The sequence below is a fragment of the Suricata suricatta genome, chromosome X, assembly GCF_006229205.1.
Source record: "Suricata suricatta isolate VVHF042 chromosome X, meerkat_22Aug2017_6uvM2_HiC, whole genome shotgun sequence".
NCBI classification, from domain to species: Eukaryota; Metazoa; Chordata; class Mammalia; order Carnivora; family Herpestidae; genus Suricata; species Suricata suricatta.
Window position 1 is genome coordinate 97034650 of NC_043717.1, and position 17009 is coordinate 97051658.

At 46.7% G+C, this 17009-nt stretch overlaps 1 protein-coding gene across 1 annotated transcript; it reads left to right on the forward strand.

Moving 5' to 3' along the window:
- The first annotated feature begins 1744 nt into the window (after positions 1-1744).
- On the forward strand, positions 1745-14309 carry CD40LG (CD40 ligand). Its single transcript, XM_029930268.1, has 5 exons — positions 1745-1972; positions 3832-3963; positions 8352-8406; positions 10309-10371; positions 13095-14309. Exons 1-5 carry the CDS (start codon positions 1817-1819, stop codon positions 13469-13471), a joined length of 783 nt encoding a protein of 260 aa, XP_029786128.1. The 5' UTR covers positions 1745-1816; the 3' UTR covers positions 13472-14309.
- The last annotated feature ends 2700 nt before the right edge of the window (positions 14310-17009 follow it).

Below are 17009 nucleotides of genomic sequence, written 5' to 3' on the forward strand. Positions count from 1 at the left end.
AAAGGATTCAGCCAGAACGAGCAAGCTAATAATGGTGTGAGTAGTTTGGGGGGGATATTGGGGGTGGAAGTCAGCCTGCAGGAGGCTGAAGTTGAGAACATGGGAAACAGGGAGACTGGACAACTCTTTCTTAAAGGTGGGCACGTGGACAAAGCCTGCCATTGCCCACATCTCTGCAGTCCCTTCCACATCCTGTCCCTGGGCAGTTGGCCGAGCTGATCTTGGCAGGGCCTTTGCAATGCTGGCATTCTGTAATCTGTAATTATACGAAACTGGCTTTGGAGAAGTCATCGAGCCCCTTTTTGGCTCTCGTGATCGTTTTCCTTCAGTGGAACTAAGGTTACTTGACCCGACGGATGAAAGTGGATGATGTGTACTGAAGCCACCTACTTGGTAGATGTAGTGAAGAGCTACAGATATCTGGGCCCGGGACAGGATGCTGGCGCGTGGGAGGGGGAGAGAGCAGGTGCTAACTATACAGATAGTGTGCCTACCAGAGCACTTTGTTACATTTCCTATTTGTCTCTCAAAACAATTTTATAGGAATCACCAAAGTGATCTCATCATGGTTTCTCAACCAGGCTGGGATGTGGGGTAGGGATTTCCACAGCTGCTTTTATTTTGAAAGCAATCTGATAAGACGACCCAAAAACCATTGAGAAATGCATAATCCTACACATCTCAGTGATTCAATTTGTTGTCAAAACTTTGGGTGTTTTTGGTGTTATTTTTCTTCTGGCTTTTACTAGTATGTAAGGAGGTAACAATAATTTGGAACACTCACTATCTTCTGCTAAACAAAGTCCCCCAAGTTTGGGACCACATGTTTGTCTATTGCCTAACACATCTCAAAGATATTTCGTGCACATGTTTATTTGATCTTCACAACAGCCTGTAGGCTAGGCAAGGCAGCTCTTTGGAGATGAGGAAACTGAGACCTGGAGAGGTCAAGTGATTTGCCCAAGGTCCATAGCCATTGGTTGGTGGAGCAAGGACTAGAATTCAGTCCTCTTACCTGGAGCCTATTTTCTCTATTCTGAGCCATTATCTGACAGATTAGAAAAGTGTAGACAAGTAATTTGGCTGTGTTGAGTTATGATTCCAACTTTAACCTCGATCCCAGAGTTTCAGACTGATTTCCTTCAAGACCTTACTACTCTTGGCCTTTGAGAAATTTATTTTTCTTGAATTACCTTTCCAGCTAAATTCGATCTAATAGGGTCAGTGCTCCTTTTTGCTTTACACCGTGTAGACCCGACTTGACAAGCTGCTGGGATTTCGTTGGGTTTTAAAGATTAAAGAATTATTGAGGGGCAATTAGCTGGTGGGATGCCAGTCACAGAATCATTCCAACCTTTTGTTGACATTTGTTTCTTTCCCCATACGCCAGGTTCCCGGGTTGTATTAGTAAGATTGAAATTGAAATACGTCTGTTGCTGGTGGATGAATTTGTCACTTTCCTTGAAACTGGTGAACCCAGAAAGGTAGCGATAGGAAAAATACTGCCATTGTCTGTTAAGAAGTCTATGACATTTCAAGGCAAGAATGAATGTATGGAAGAAGAAACTTGTTTCTTCTTTACTAACAAAAGGGAAAGCCTGGAAGTGAATGATATGGGTATAATTAAAAAAAAAAACCTTTACGTAACTTTTTTTTGCTGGGAGAGAAGACTACGAAGCACATTTTCCAGGAAGTGTGGGTTGCAACGATTGTGTGCTCTTAACTAATCCTGAGTAAGGTGGCCACTTTGACAGTGTTCTCATGCTGCTGCTGCCACCTTCTCGGTCTGAAGATATCATTTCAACTCTAACACAGCATGATCGAAACATATAGTCAAACTGCTCCCCGCTCTGTGGCCACTGGACCACCCGTCAGTATGAAAATTTTTATGTACTTACTTACTGTTTTTCTCATCACCCAGATGATTGGCTCAGCACTCTTTGCTGTTTATCTTCACAGAAGACTGGACAAGGTAAGAGGAACCACAAGCCCTTATTCCTTAAGTTTGGGGGTCCTTACCGGTGGGCAGGTGGCTTGGGTTCCCTTCTACCCAGATGATGGACAATGGTAGGAACCCAACTAGAGAAATGGTCTTGTGGCATACTGTTTGACATCTTGCCCTATAGGACAAGGTGTCCTATTCTGGTCTCTGGTCAAGAGCTTGGGCTTTGGAGTCAGGCTGCCTGGGTTCAACTCTCGATGTTGCCCCCTATTAGACCTGTGATCCTGGGCAAGTCATTTTCTATTTTCTGTACCTCAGTTTCCACATTCAAGAAATGGGGAAGATAATAGTGTCCTCCCTGTGGATTAAATGAATATAGGCTTGTAGCAGACATAGAACAGAGACTGGCACAAAGTAAGCACTAGGCAGGCGTCAGCGATAATTATCTGCTCGAGTTTTACTTAAAAAGTAAACTTTTCTTCTTATAAAGACAACTTTTTTTAAATTTCCAACTAGAGGAGAGTGTGAATTTGATCTGAAACGACATAGTGCTTCAGAGCAGTGCAGACATGGATAAGTCCCAGAATTTGCAGTTTTATAGCAAAAGTGGCATTCTCGCTATAATTCTTCAGACACTGATTTTGTTTGCAAGCTCCTCAGTTTCTCTCTGAGGGCTTTTATCTTCTTAAGCGGCCGGACTCACAGGAACAAAACAGGAGAGTAACTTAGTAGGTAGTTTTGCATTCCGAGGAAAGACTGTTAGGGTTCATCCTGTCTCCATGTGTCTACCCACTTCCAATGCAGGGCAATGTCAGCCATGCCAACAAAACATCGATCATATATGAAAAGGAGAAATTTGCCCAATTATCTGGCTGTCCCTAAAAGTCTGGATGTAGGAATCTTAGGGGTACAGCCTCTGGAGACTGCATTTTCCCAGGGATGTTTGAATGCCCTCTATTGGGATGCCAGCCTGGAATTAAGGCCATGAAGAGGTTCATCAGGATAAGGAGGGGCAGTGACGGTCAAGGCCATTCACTGCGTTACTCAAATTTTAGCTTGCATAGAAAAGAGGGGGGTTCTGGGTCTATTTGTTTGTGTTTGCCTGGGTGGGCTCTGTCAATCAAATACCTGGCCCTAAGCCTAGCCTCTCTGGGTGGGGAGAGCACTGATCAAATTTACCAAAGCATTTAAGTGCTCTCTTTAAGGACAGTGGGAACCACTGCCTAATTGGATCTTGTTTTGAATCTAAAAATGTAATGATCAAACAAGAAAACACAGAATTTGTTGATTATACAAGTGAGCTGCATACATTTTAATTATTCTAAGGCATTGGAAAATAAAAGGTCTCATTTACTTTGGGAATGAAAGAGGATTTTCTAAAAAATGCAAATGTTTTCCACAAATACTAAGGTTAAAAAAGAAAGAGATGTAATTAGACCTCCAGTTAATTGATGCACATTGCAAATTACCTTCTTTTTACGAAGCATCACAGCACAGATTACAATGAAGTGGGCAAATGAGCTCATCAGAAATCTGTTTTATAGACTGTGCTTACAATGACCGATCATTATGAGAGCAACAAGTGATAGATCACTCTAGAATATTGCTGCTGTAACACATGGACAAAATGTACACTTTGTAATCAAAGTTTATTAGAATAGTTGTGATTTCTACCTAGAGTTTCAGATAGTATAACGTCTTAATTGCTGGCTTTGATCAATTTTTTAACAGCTGGTGCCAGATAACAAGAATCTGGTATAATCACTTTGATTCCCCATTTATATCTGCAAAGTCCTCCCTCTGTCCCTGGTACTATGGGAGTGAGTGTAGAGGCAGACTTTGTTAGCAGCATGTTCCAGAATGTTTCTCATGTACCTGTTTTTTCACAGATAGAAGACGAAAGGAATCTTTATGAAGATTTTGTGTTCATGAAAACATTACAGAAATGCAACAAAGGAGAGGGGTCCTTATCCTTACTGAACTGTGAGGAAATTAAAAGCCGATTTGAAGCCTTTCTCAAGGTAAGGAGCCCGTTGGTTAATTAAAGTGTCATTGAAAAGTTTTACTGCTTTTGCTAGGTTGAGAAACTGAAACCGGACAATGTAGAAGTGCAGACATTTGTTTTCTATACATACGCATCTCTGTGCATACATATACACGTGGGTATAGGTGTCCCTCCTGCAAAAAAAAAAAAAAAAAAAAAAGGAAAGGAAAAATGAAGCCCAAATCCCATGTTAAAAGGGGAAGGAGAATCAGAAGTGTGTACACTCGTAGGAATATTCTTGAGAAGAACAAAAAGGCCTCTCGGGGGTGGGTGGGATGACATGTTCTCCTGGGTGCATCTGCACACATCACAGGCTCGTACACGCACCTGCCTCTGGGAACATTATGAAGGACACCAACTTTGTCCTTTGGTACTTTCTTATCTTTCCATCCAAATCCCTGGGACTTCTCACTGCAGAGCTGTGGTCAGGGAGCAATAGTCACTGGCTGTCCAAGCCCTCACACGGCCATGTTACGGCATTGCCTCCACCATACTAGGTGGGGATGGTGGGTGCTCTGGGTCCTAGGGACTTCACAAGACCGCCGCTCTCACACGTGAAGGAATGTCTCTCTGATGACAGAATTTCAGGTGCCATGAAAGGGAGATCTTTTCCTTTTACCACGAGGAGAGGTGTGGGGAAAGAAGGACGGACTTCCTCGGCGCTGCTCAAACCAGAACCCCCCTCACACCACTTGTTCGTCAAGCCAGGCCACTCTAGGGCCAGGCAAGACCTGAGGCAGACACAGGACCCAGCATGAAGTCCCTGGGGCCTATAATGGGGACCGAAAACAAGACGTGTAAGAAAGTCTCATGAGGATACATTTACAACATTGATTCCATCATCATGGACAAGAAGTCTAGAAACTCTTTCTCCTAAAGCAGAACATCAAGAATTCTTTCTGCTTGTTTCCCTCTCAGAGCACTTAGTAAATACACTCAGCTCACTTGGGGGCCACGAATAGGAGGCAACTTTGTGCTCAGTGGGGTGGGGGGGGTGGTATCTGGATAAACTAACAGGAGATAGTTCTCACATATAAATGATGTATAATTTAGGGACACCTGGGTGGCTCAGTCAGTTAAGCATCTGACTTTTGATTTCAGCTCAGGTCATGATCTCACAGTGTGTGAGTTCGAGCCCCACATCAGGCTCTGTGCGGACAGCATGGAGCCTACATGGGATTCTCTCTCTCTCTCTCTCTCTCTCTCTCTCTACCCCTCCCCTACTTGCACTTTCTCTCTCTCTCAAAATAAATAAACATTTAAAACTATATATTTCAATAAATAAATACAAACATACATACATACATACATACATACATACATGCAATGTGATTTGACCCAGGAGTAAAGGGCTTACAATGTGACCTGAGCTTATGCCTGACTTCCTGCGCTGTCCCCAATGTGTAATTTAATCTGATACTCAAGGCTCTAAAGTCTATTAAGGCGTCACCTACAGGAATCAGAACACAGCCCAAATCTGCTGGTGGCTTTTGCATTCTTTACACTAACCTAGGTTTTAGATGGAGACCCCCCTTTATTTGCCAGGCTTGAAAATGACTTGAGTTTCTCTGGTTCTTCAAGGGGTCTCACCAGACCCACAGGGTCTCGGGAGGTGTTGCAAAGTTAAGGGTGAATAAAGCCACTTGCAGAACAACAGTGAATCACCCAAAAGGCATATTTAACGCACCTGGCCGCAAATGACTTCACCTCCCTGGGCCTCTTTTCTCACCTATAAAGGAGAAGGCTGGGATGATCTGCGCTGACATTCTGTAATTATACGGTCAGCCTTGCGTTTCCCCCAAGGCAGTGAGAGTGGCTGTTGGTTTTTCTCCTTTCTCTCTCTTTCTTACTGAGAGTTATACAGTTCAACTGCCAATTACTAATGGCTTTATTTCTGGTCAGATATGTAAAACTTCCCAAGTCAGCTCCCCAGGATAGCAGCATGGAAAGCAGCCGGCTTGGCCTCTCTGCTTCTGCTTGCATGAAAAAAGCGACAGACCTCCTTGGCATGTCAACCAGGGCTCCTTACATGTGACAGAGGAAGCCCCTTGCCTCTACTGCACAGGGGCAGGACCCTAGTCTGCGCCCCGTGTACCTATGATACACACGGTAGTTCGACACAGTCTTCTTCCAAAGACTGACCTCTTTTCAATATCCGTTCTCCCAAGTTTCTCATTCTAAACAACATTTTGGAGTTTTTAAAACTCCAACGGGCCAACTGCACAGTAACCCCAAATTGGATTTTAATATTCTTAGGGAGCATTAACAGGCGCTTTTTCTGGATTTCACAGTCTGACTGGTCCCAGGCAACTCAAGGTGTGAATTGTGGGGCTCCAAATTATAGAACTTGAAGGGGTCCTAGAAATTGCCAGTTCTAAGGGTGCCTGGTGGCTCAGTCGGTTAAGTGTCTGTCTCTTGATTTGGGCTCAGGTCTTGATCTCAGGGTCATGAGTTCAAGCCTCGCACTGGGCTCCATGCTGAGCCTAAAGCCTACTTAAATTAAAAAAAAAAAAAAAAAGGAAAGAAAGAAATTATGAGATCCAATTATCAACCCAGGAGTTCAGTTTTCTCCCCAGTAGTCCCCACCCAGAGGTCACCAAACTCTGGACACCTCTAGTAACAAGCAACTCATTCTCTCCTGAGGCAGGGAGCACCAAGCCGTCCCTTAGAGGGGAAGATGGGATTCATGCCTTTTGCTAGAAGTGGAGGCAGCATTTTGAATAGTGTAATTTCATGTTTAAACATGCTGCCCACCCGACCCTGCTAGACTGGTCCGTTCCAGGGCTGTCTGCCTACTGAGGCCAGAGACGGCCTTGATAGGGTCAAAGCATCTCCTTTTCAAGATAAAGTCAACCTGTCCATACCTGCCACATAGACCTCCCACTAAGAGAGAAATAACTAGTCCCAGATTTTCTGAAAGGCAACTTTAAAAAGTCTTTCAGTCGAGGTGGGGAGTGAAGCAAGGGGAAAAAAGGCTCTGGGGAGTGCAGCTGAGGGAAAGTTCACAGAAAGGCAAGGCTGGGCACATAAAAGACAAACTCTGCTGACTTCACGTTTTCATCTTGGCCAAGCCCCGACACCAGTGCAACCACGTAGCCTAAAAGTATCTCACCCTCGATCATCACACTCCATTTTTGAAAAGACACTAAATACTCATTTGTTTACTCGCTGTCTCACAAACATTTTCCTGTCACCGCACTTTCTCAGCACCACAATCTAGCTCAAGTGGAAAGTTAAGGCCCTGGGGGCCCCTGTGAGCATTTCGAGGCTCAGATTCCCTGTTGGGGCTCATGACTTACACCCTTACATCTGGCAGCTGAGCTGAGCTTACAACAAGACACTCAACAGTACCGACACGGATTCCTCCCGGGGAAGGACAGAAAAGGAAGAGTCCTGTAGAAAATGGAGTCCAGTAATGGGACTTGGATGATCAGATGTGAAAGTACTCCTGTGTTCCTCCCTTGAATTTAGAATCCGGAGTCATGGTGTGAGCTAAGTCGGCCTCTGAGTGTGATCTCATGGGTTTCTGCTCTTGGCTTCCACCTCAGACTCCTTGGGTGACCTCATGCCAGCTAGTGAAGCCCTCTAGGCCTTGTATTTGGGATCTTTAAAATGGCAGCCATAGCCGTGATTACCTTCCTGCTTGTGTTGAGGGGTGTCCTTGTTCACTTCTTTGAGTACCTCTGGCTTCCCCCAGTTGCTAAGTGAAAAGAAACCCCTTAAGAAGTGTTGCATTTGCCTTTGAACACTGGCATCCCTGGGAGATTATCTGTGTTTCCTATATGCTGATTAAATAAATAAGGCCACACAGGACGACCAGCAACAAGAGAGTGTCCTCATCCCATTGACAGGGATAAAAAAATGTCCGAGGGTCTTTTCACGGTCTGGAATTCCTTCCCAAGGTCAAACTCACTCTTCCCATTTCCTAAGAGACTTCAGGCCAATTTTATTCTAATAGATATGCACCATGCTTTGTGTTTAATAATATTCTATATACCAGTTCCCAGGGTAGAGACATCTCCCCATTCAGCATTATTTGTCAATACCTGTCAAAGGCAGGGGAGCTGGGGTCACAGGAAGGGTCACCATCACAGCCTCTGGTCTGGAGAGAGCACTGTAATGGAGATAATAAGGCCCAGATTCTGCTTCAGGCTCACCCCTGGGCTTTCTGGGCTGTCAACTCATCTGTCTGAGCCTTGGGCTCCCAATTGGTATGATGGAATTAATAGCAGGATCTAAGACCGTGTGATAATCCTCACCAGGAATAGGCGATAGAGTAATGACAGATGCCCAATGAATGATACCACTAAAACCCCACACCGGATTTCCTGTCAAAATGACCTTTTGCCATGATTCTTATTTTAGGAGATAATGCTAAACAAAGAAACGAAGAAAGAAAAACATGTTGCAATGCAAAAAGGTAAGTTGCTCTTTACTAATTTTTATTCATACTTGAAAACTAAAAGGAAGCTCTAGGCTGATTACACTGAACAACCCAGTTGATGAACTAGGGAAGCTTTTAGCCCTGGAAATAAAACAGGAATACAATGGCCAAATCGATACCTTCTCTAATGCCTGTGATTTGGGATGGCTTTGTTTATACACATCTATGGGGAAGACTGTGTGCCTTTAATGCTGACAATACCAAGTATGAAGAAATGCCAATATTTTTAGTATCTTAATCAAAGCAACCATACAGGTTGGCCCCACCTACAGAGGATAAGGACCAGGAAGTCATCATTTGGTAGCAGTGGTGTTCATCGCTCAGTGATAATAGGTTTTCATGGGGGACCATGGCCAGTAGAGCATCTGGGAACAAGGACTGATACCGTGTGTGACAACGTTCTATTCTTTGCCCTGTTCCTGATACCAGCACATCTCAAACATCTCAGGGTTGGAAAGGATCTTGATTGGAAGGGTTCTCAAACGTAGCACCACCCACAGAACATGAATCTCCTTCACAACAGCACTGACCATCAGGCCCCTGCACTGACATGCCTAGGCACCTTCTATCCCATTAGTCATCCGGGTCCATTTTTAAATGACTCTGCTAATTTTAATAAGATTGCAATACTACTTGAGAGAAATCTCTTCTCCTCTGAAGTTGAAAGTTGCTCTTGGAATCTCCACTCACTGGACCCAGTTATGCTCTTTGGGGCCATACTGAGCAAAGTAGAATTGTTCTTCTACAGCAACTGTCCAGATGTTGAAAATGGGCAATCATGGCCCCTGAGTGTTTTCTTCTCCAGGCTAAACAGCCCCAGGATCTTCCACTGTTCCTCCTGTGACATTTTCTAGGGCCTTTTCTCTCCCAGCCACCTCCTTTTCTGGGTACTCTAACCTTTCCTGTTCCACATAGCACCCCAAACCAAACACAATAATGTCTGGAGTCGGCCAAGCAGCTGACTATGGGAGAGAGGGAGTGTTGGCGGATGGGTGTTGGTAGAGACTATTACTCACAAAGTCAGTGAAAATGGTGCTACGGCTTTTGTAAATTTATGCACATGAGGAAATACATACATACAGAGATACAGATGCTTTTTTCTGAGGCAAAGAGAGTACCCGGGGCTTGCTGTTGCTCTGGATGCAATGGGTCATCTGATTTCCATGAAGGTTTTGTCTTCAGAATGACTGAAAGAGGTGTTGAGTGGCACCATCTTGTCCAGTACAGTGAAATTTGAGGAGACGGGTCCCATGGACGTTGCCTTGCAGTCTTCAGGAAAAGGATCAATTTGACAAAACTGGTTATCTAGGTCATGCAGTTCAATCCAATATTTATAGCATATCTACAAGGTGCCTGACAGCAGACTCATGACTGGGAAAAAAAGAAACTTCCCCATTGTCTCTGCACTCAGGAGATCAGCACATCTGATTATAAAGCAAGCTTTTTACATGAGAAACAACTCGAGATAGGTACAATAGTTTGGCCAGTTGCTTGACTGCATCAGACACCATGAGCAACACACCAGCTAAGCACGTAGACAAGACCTTGGCGCCCAGTGAGATTCCCAGTGGATGGAAGCTGTTTCCAAAGGCAAGCTTCCAAGACCAGGAGCTTTAGCCAGAATCAATGTAGGCAAAGAGGAACCGAGTACCAAAGAGCCATTAGAAGGATGGTATCAGCGCCAATAGTCAGTTCAGGTGGTCGGATTCTAGAAACCAACTTTTCCCTGTGACAGGGATTTCAGAGCACTTGACCTTCCCTTTTGGGTAACCTGTTGAAGCCCAGTCTCCCTTACATAGCTGCAGAACTAGGTCAAATGACTCCGTGGACAGTCTTGTATTGTTTTGGCCTGACATTTGGCTCTTGGTTTTATTTCAGGTGACCAGGATCCTCGAATCGCAGCACACGTCATAAGCGAGGCCAGCAGTAGCCCAGCATCTGGTAAGTCCAAAGTATTGGACTCAATTTCCCAGGTGGGAAGACTGGGATGCTAAAACGGGACAGCCTAATGATCAGGTTCCTCTCTTCCTCTGGGGCCCAATTTACAAACCCACCCATACACCTCTCGTGTGCTCTCCTTTGTCTTCAAAGGGAGCTCTGATGCACAGATGGGACTTGAAGGGACAAAAGGGGCTGGGAAGCAATCCCGATGTTCTCATTATGTTCTTGCTCAATGGCCGATTCTAAATGATGAATTGCTGGGTGGTGGGACCATTATTCTGACAACATAGAAGAGGTGGCAGGTAGTGACCTCCTGACCGGGAGCATCCCTCACACTAACTCCTCTTCACAGCACATAAATGGGTCCTCAGGGGGTATTTCTTGCCATCTGTCAACCCCTGTATGATTAACCCCAGGCTCACTGGGGCCAACCTCAGGGAAATTAAAGGTAAAATCATTCTGCAAAGATCAATAGGTGCCAGGGCGTTAGATTTTCCAATGAAGTAGCGACAGACGGCATACTGTAATCTTTGCGACACTGAATGATTTTATTTCCATATATGTGCTGCCATCTGCCTAGCTCTTAGATCTTTGTCTCCCAAACCCGCACCTTAAGATAGCTGGTGCCAGAGAGTGTGTTGCATCTGACAAACGAATGGAAATGTGTACACGAGCATGAAACCGTCTCCCTCTACAAATGCGCTCCAAGGGCCTCAGCACGGTCTTGGAAAAAATGTAGCACGGTGCTCCAGAATGGAGTTCAACACAGCATGTGTGTGAGAGACAGACACATGCCCACAATGAGAGAGAGGCAGAGATCGAGAAAGAGAGGAGAGGAGGTACCACCTCATAGCTGAGGCAGCTTGGGCTTCTCAGAAAGGTGGGACACATAAAAGAGTATCATGGATCATGATACGGAAGTAAGAGTCATGGATAGGAAGTGTTTGCACCCTAAGATTCTGGGACCGTGACTACCACTTGCTAGATGACCTTGGGCCAGTGCCTTTACTGCGGCTTCCTGCCACATTGGCTCACGGAGTGGCTCTCAGCAATGCATCAGCTAATGTGGAAGAAAGTTACACTGTCGAGGGCTATGCAAACGTCAGGTGTCACTCCTTAGCTTACTTGACTGTACTTGAGATGTCAGAAGAGGAGCGTAAAGGCCTTCATTCATACCAGATATTCCTTCAGTATTTAATAATTCTGCCAAGTAGCCATTCTCAGCAAATACACTTACGGGAGAACATCACAACTATATGGGCGTGTCCAAGGTGGCTGGTCACGTGACACTTGCACATCCAGATTGCAACTGAGCCACCACCTGGAAGAGTAGCTGCCCACAGGTCTTTGTCCACCCACCTCTACAGAAACCCTTGCCTTTGGATATATTTCAAGGTGCTCAGATCCCGCCCAAAGGCCCATCCTCGATGTTGGTCCTGGCATATTTCCCCATCTGCATCCCAGGAGGCTGGCGGGGGGGTCAGGTGCGAGGACAGGAACATTCCTCACCCCACCCCAGTCCCAACGCCCTCTATCCTGCCTGGTCGTGCTGCCGCAGACTTGACCTAGATCCCACATCGAGGACAGAGGACAAAGATTAGGTGAAAGGGCTTGTGAAAATAAGGTTAGTGGACGAAAAGAGAACCTGCCCGTGTTTTCTCAGATGGTCCGAAAGTGAAAACCGAATAATGAAGTGTCTTTCTGGAGTGGTCTGGAGGGCCAAGAAATGGCAGACACTTCCGGACGCCTTTCCTATTACTAAAAGAGGAAGTCCTGACAGGTTGAATCTTACACCCGGATAGACCACCAAATGGGAATTGTAGAAAAAGGGCTCAAGGAAGCAAATGATTGATACTTTCACTTCTCCCCAACCCCCACAGCCGGCAGTGTAGTTGTCTGTGGGAGCTGAGATTTGAAATCAGGCACACACATGACTTTGAACCCACTCAGCATCTCAGCTGAGAAAATGGCACACTGTTGGTGGGTACTCAGGTTCCGCCACAAGAACACAGGTACTTTCAAGTTGGTGACGCCCCACTACAATGGAAGATCAAAACACAGGGTGCAATGACAGGTTTATTTTCATACTTCCTTGCCTAATTTTAGTCCTTGCTGTGGGAGGCAGGTCAGGTTTGCAACAGCTCGACCAGGGAGGAAGAAATGGGGTCTTGTTTCTTGTCAGCTGAGGCTGAGCTAGACAGACCCAGGCAGCTCTTGGGCTACGTGAAATCCAAGGAAAGCAAGATAGCAATGTTCCTATTAGCAAGGGTGTTGTCTGAATCGTTTAGCATGCATAATTTAGGACTTAGAATTCTGAAATCACTCACACCTTAAAGTTCAAGGCCAAATTGGCTTTAGAAGCTCTAAAGGAAGAAGGAAACTCACTGCGCTCGGTTGCTGTATTTTAACCTTCAAAACAAGTCTCTGAAAGATGCTGTAACACTAGCCACGTGTTACAGATGAGGAGTTAAAAGGCTCAGGGAGATTGAGGGACTTGCCCAAGCTTGCATGAAGCCTGGATTAGAACCCAGCTCTATCCAACCATGAAGCCCACCCACCCTGATTGTCAATAGCTCCTCTGTGGATGGAGGGCCCGAAGGGTCCTTATCGCCCCAAACTTTCATTCCTATAGGAAGCCTGTGTCCCACATTAAACTCTCTGTTGTGTTAGAATGTGAACCGTGTACCCTTGACCTGACCATGAATCTCCCCTCTTCCTTACAGTGCTCCAGTGGGCCCCCAAAGGATACTACACCATCAGCAGCAACTTGGTAACCCTTGAGAACGGGCGACAGCTGGCCGTTAAAAGACAAGGACTCTACTATATCTATGCCCAAGTCACCTTCTGTTCCAATCGGGACTCTTCGAGTCAAGCTCCATTTATAGCCAGCCTCTGCCTGAAGTCACCGAGCGGATCCGAGAGAGTCTTACTCAGGGCTGCCAACCCCCGCAGTTCCTCCAAACCTTGCGGGCAACAATCCATTCACTTGGGAGGAGTATTTGAATTGCATCCGGGTGCTTCGGTGTTCGTGAACGTGACTGATCCAAGCCAAGTGAGCCATGGGACCGGCTTCACGTCTTTTGGCTTACTCAAACTCTGAACAGTGCCACCTCACAGGCCACGGCTGAGCTTATGGTGGTGGCCTCCGTAGTACAGCAAAGCAGTTAAGACACCCCCTCCCCTGTTGAACTGCCTATTTATAACCCTTGGATCCTCCTCGAGGAGAACTATTTATTATGCACCCCAAGGCCATGTAGGGCTGCGAGAAGCGCATCATGGGGCCGAGAGGCCCAGGCAGGCCTCCTTCGTAAGAGTTTATATTCTGAAGCAGCAAGCCCCACTGAGACAGACGTCCAGAGAGTCCCATGAACGGATGAAACCATTATGCACAGATTGAATTCGGAGTAAAGAGCAGATAGTCAAGTTGAGTTTTGTTTCTTTGCATGCAGTGTCTTCCCGTGGATAATGTCTTTGACTTATCAAGTGAAGATGCAGAAGGGGAACAGGGAGCCTCAGCTCACGTTCAATTACATGCTTGGTTCCGGGTCCCTGTGTGAAGTGTCCCCCCCCCCCCCCCCGGCCCCGGCTGCATGGAGGGGGAAGGCTCTAGAACGTCTGATGCAGTGGAGAACTGAAAAACCCTGCCCCCACCAGCCCCCGCCCTCTCGACACTCATTCTCTCCCTTCTCTGCCCCCTCATCCACACACAGGCTGTTGCGAATCGGTTCTCTTATTTCAACCCTGTCCCGTCTCCACCACTGTAGGTGGGAGGAGAGAGCAGGGGCAGAAGCTCTAAGCCTACTGCCCACTCCTCCTCCCGAAATGACTGTATTTAAAGGAAATCTCTCCGTACCTACCTGCCGTCTCCATTGTTTCCAGAGTGAACTTGTGATTATCTTGTTATTTATTTTTTGAATAATAAAGAGCCCTTAACATTACTGTTGTGATCTAGCCCCTTGGGCCCTCTGCTGGGTGAGGGGGAGGAATCCTTCCGAGGGTCTCTTCCGGACCTCTGTGATGTTTTCACAAACTTGGTTCTCAGGCTCCTAGAGCCACCAAGTATCGTGGTGACAGCACAGTCCCCCGGAGGTCTGCGATAGATAGCCTTTGATGAATGACGTGGAGCTCGTTCAGGGAAAGTCCATCGGGATCTTTATTTCCAACCTGCTCTGGAAAGGCTGCAAGGGATTAAAAAGAGACTCCCCCGCCTTGATTAATCACAGTTTATCGAGGCTGGAGGGAGGGCCTTAGATCAGAAGCAGTTGCTTCTCTTTTTAATAGTTGCCTAGGTGGGTCTCTCCCAGGGGACAGAGAATACCTATTTTTCAAGTAAGAGACCCAGAGTGGCTGGTTTGTGTAAGGCAAGCACCACAGGTTCAAGTAGAAAAATATTACTGTAGAAATAGGAAAGGGGAATGAGGAGGGTTAGTGTCTGCTCTTCAGTCTTGTGGACCACACCATCCTTCTTGGCTGAGTGACTTTGAAGACGTTTTAGCTGACTTTTTTTTTTTAATTTTTCAATGTTTAGTTTTGAGAGAAGAGAGAGAGAGACAGTACCAGTGGGGAAAAGGCAGAGAGAGGGACACACAGAATCCGAAGCAGGGTCCAGGCTCCGAGCTGTCAGCACAGAGCCAAATGTGGGGCTCGAGCTCACAACCAGTGAGATCATGACCTGAGCTGAAGTCGGATGCTGAATGGACTGAGCCATCCAGGCGCCCCATGCCTTTCTACTAACACAACGCTGGAATCCAGCTAGATGAACCTGCTTGGCTGCATACTTTACTTGAGGAGAGACCTTTGGTGTGAGCAGAGGTGACATCTGTTGATTCAGGGACTCATGTATGGATGCGTCCACAACGCTGTCTTGTCCCCCAGAGCGAAGATCCTTCTTCAGCACTGTCCTCTGCATGGGACGCTTGAAGGAGGTGGGGTAGTGGCCATGACAGCAAGGAGACGTTGCTCATAATATGCTTATCAGTGTGAGGCTCCCCTGGGAAGGCCAGGACCCCAGGTCCAGCTGAGAAGAGGGCTTGGCTTGCTCCAGGGAAAAGAGACCATACACAGCCCACGACTCTCCCTCCCTCCCGGTAGCTGAGTGCCCACTTTGTGGCACAACCATACTTGCCTGGCAGAGACACGGAGGTGGGGGTGGGCGAGAGGCATTACATTACCCCTTTCATAGGGTTCCTGCCAAGGGAATCCATGTCCAGCCTGGACAAAACGTTTAGTCTCTGTATCCTCATCTCCTCTGGTTTAAACATTGCCCCTGCACTTTACCCCACCTTCTTCTTCTTCAGGAATGATATCTCCCCATTATCTTGGCCTCTGGCCCCCAAGTGGCTGATGGTATCTGTTACCAGAAGGAATGCCATCGACACAAAAACTACATTTTCTAGTCTATTTCTTGTGCTCTCATACCTCCTACTGTTCACTAAAGGTCACCTCCCGTAGCTGCTGTCCAGAACTTTCTTTCCCCTGAGTGTCAGTCTCACCAAGCCAATTGCCTTCATCTTCTCAGACAACTCCCTTATGAGGTCACCTTGTCCTTTCGAAGAACTCCAGGCCCCATCGTTTACCCTCTTCTCTATCCTACATGCTCACAGTGAGCCATCTCCCCTGCTCGGCCAGCTCATGGATTTAAGCACCAACTTCATGCCTTTATTTTTATTTATTTTTAATTTTTTATAGTTAGTTTATTTTTGAGACAGAGACACAGCACGAGTGGGGGAGGGGCAGGGAGAGAGGGAGACACAATCTGAAACAGGCTCCAGGCTCTGAGCTGTCAGCACAGAACCCGACGCGGGGCTCAAACCCACGAACCGTGAGATCATGACCTGAGCTGAAGTCGGACGCTTAACTGACTGAGCCACCCAGGCACCCCCAACTTGATGCCTTGAGCCCCATCCTGCCCCCCTGGAGTCTGTCCCCGGCTGCCTGCATCTCCACATGGTGGGCCCAGGCCCCCCAACCAATGTATCCAAAGGGAACTCTTGAGCCCTCTCCCAACACAATGAGGCCCACGTTCAGTGTTTCCCATTCCAGTGAAGGGCAGCCTCCCGTGAACAGCAGCCTCATCTCCCCAGCTTCCCAAGCCAGAAACCTGGCTTGCCTCCTTCTCACTGTGCTCGCTCCACATCCAATCCCACCAGCATACACACAATCAACCCAATTTCCAAAACAGTTCCTAAATTGATCTACTTCTTTCTAACTCAGCTGCCACGGTCCTAAGTCCACGTTACTGTCACCTCTCTTCTGGAATACTACACCATCCTCCTAGCCTCCCCTGCCTCCACTCTTGCTCCCCAACATTTTTTCTCCATGCATGGCCAAGGTGAATTATTAAATAAAAGAAAATGATCTCATTTACGATTGCATTAAGAATAGTAAGATACCAGGGCGCCTGGTTAGCTAAGTTGGTTGAGCATCCGGCTTCGGCTCAGGTCACAATCTCATGGTTCGTGGATTGAGCCCCGCGTCGGGCTCTGTGCTGACAGCTAGCTAGCTCAGAGCCTGGAGTCTGTCTTTGGATCCTGCCAATATGTCTCTCGGTGTTGTAAGTTTCAACCCTCAGTTCTGCATGTTTTTTGCTCTTCTCAGAACACGCCCCACCCCCAACTACACCCTGCATTAGCTTCACA

Coding starts and splice junctions, on each gene's coding strand:
- CD40LG (XM_029930268.1), top strand. CDS start 1,817: ATGATCGAAACATATAGTCAAACTGCTCCCCGCTCTGTGGCCACTGGA. Junction 1,973..3,831: donor TTCACAGAAGACTGGACAAG/GTAAGAGGAACC, acceptor GTTTTTTCACAG/ATAGAAGACGAAAGGAATCT. Junction 3,964..8,351: donor GATTTGAAGCCTTTCTCAAG/GTAAGGAGCCCG, acceptor TTCTTATTTTAG/GAGATAATGCTAAACAAAGA.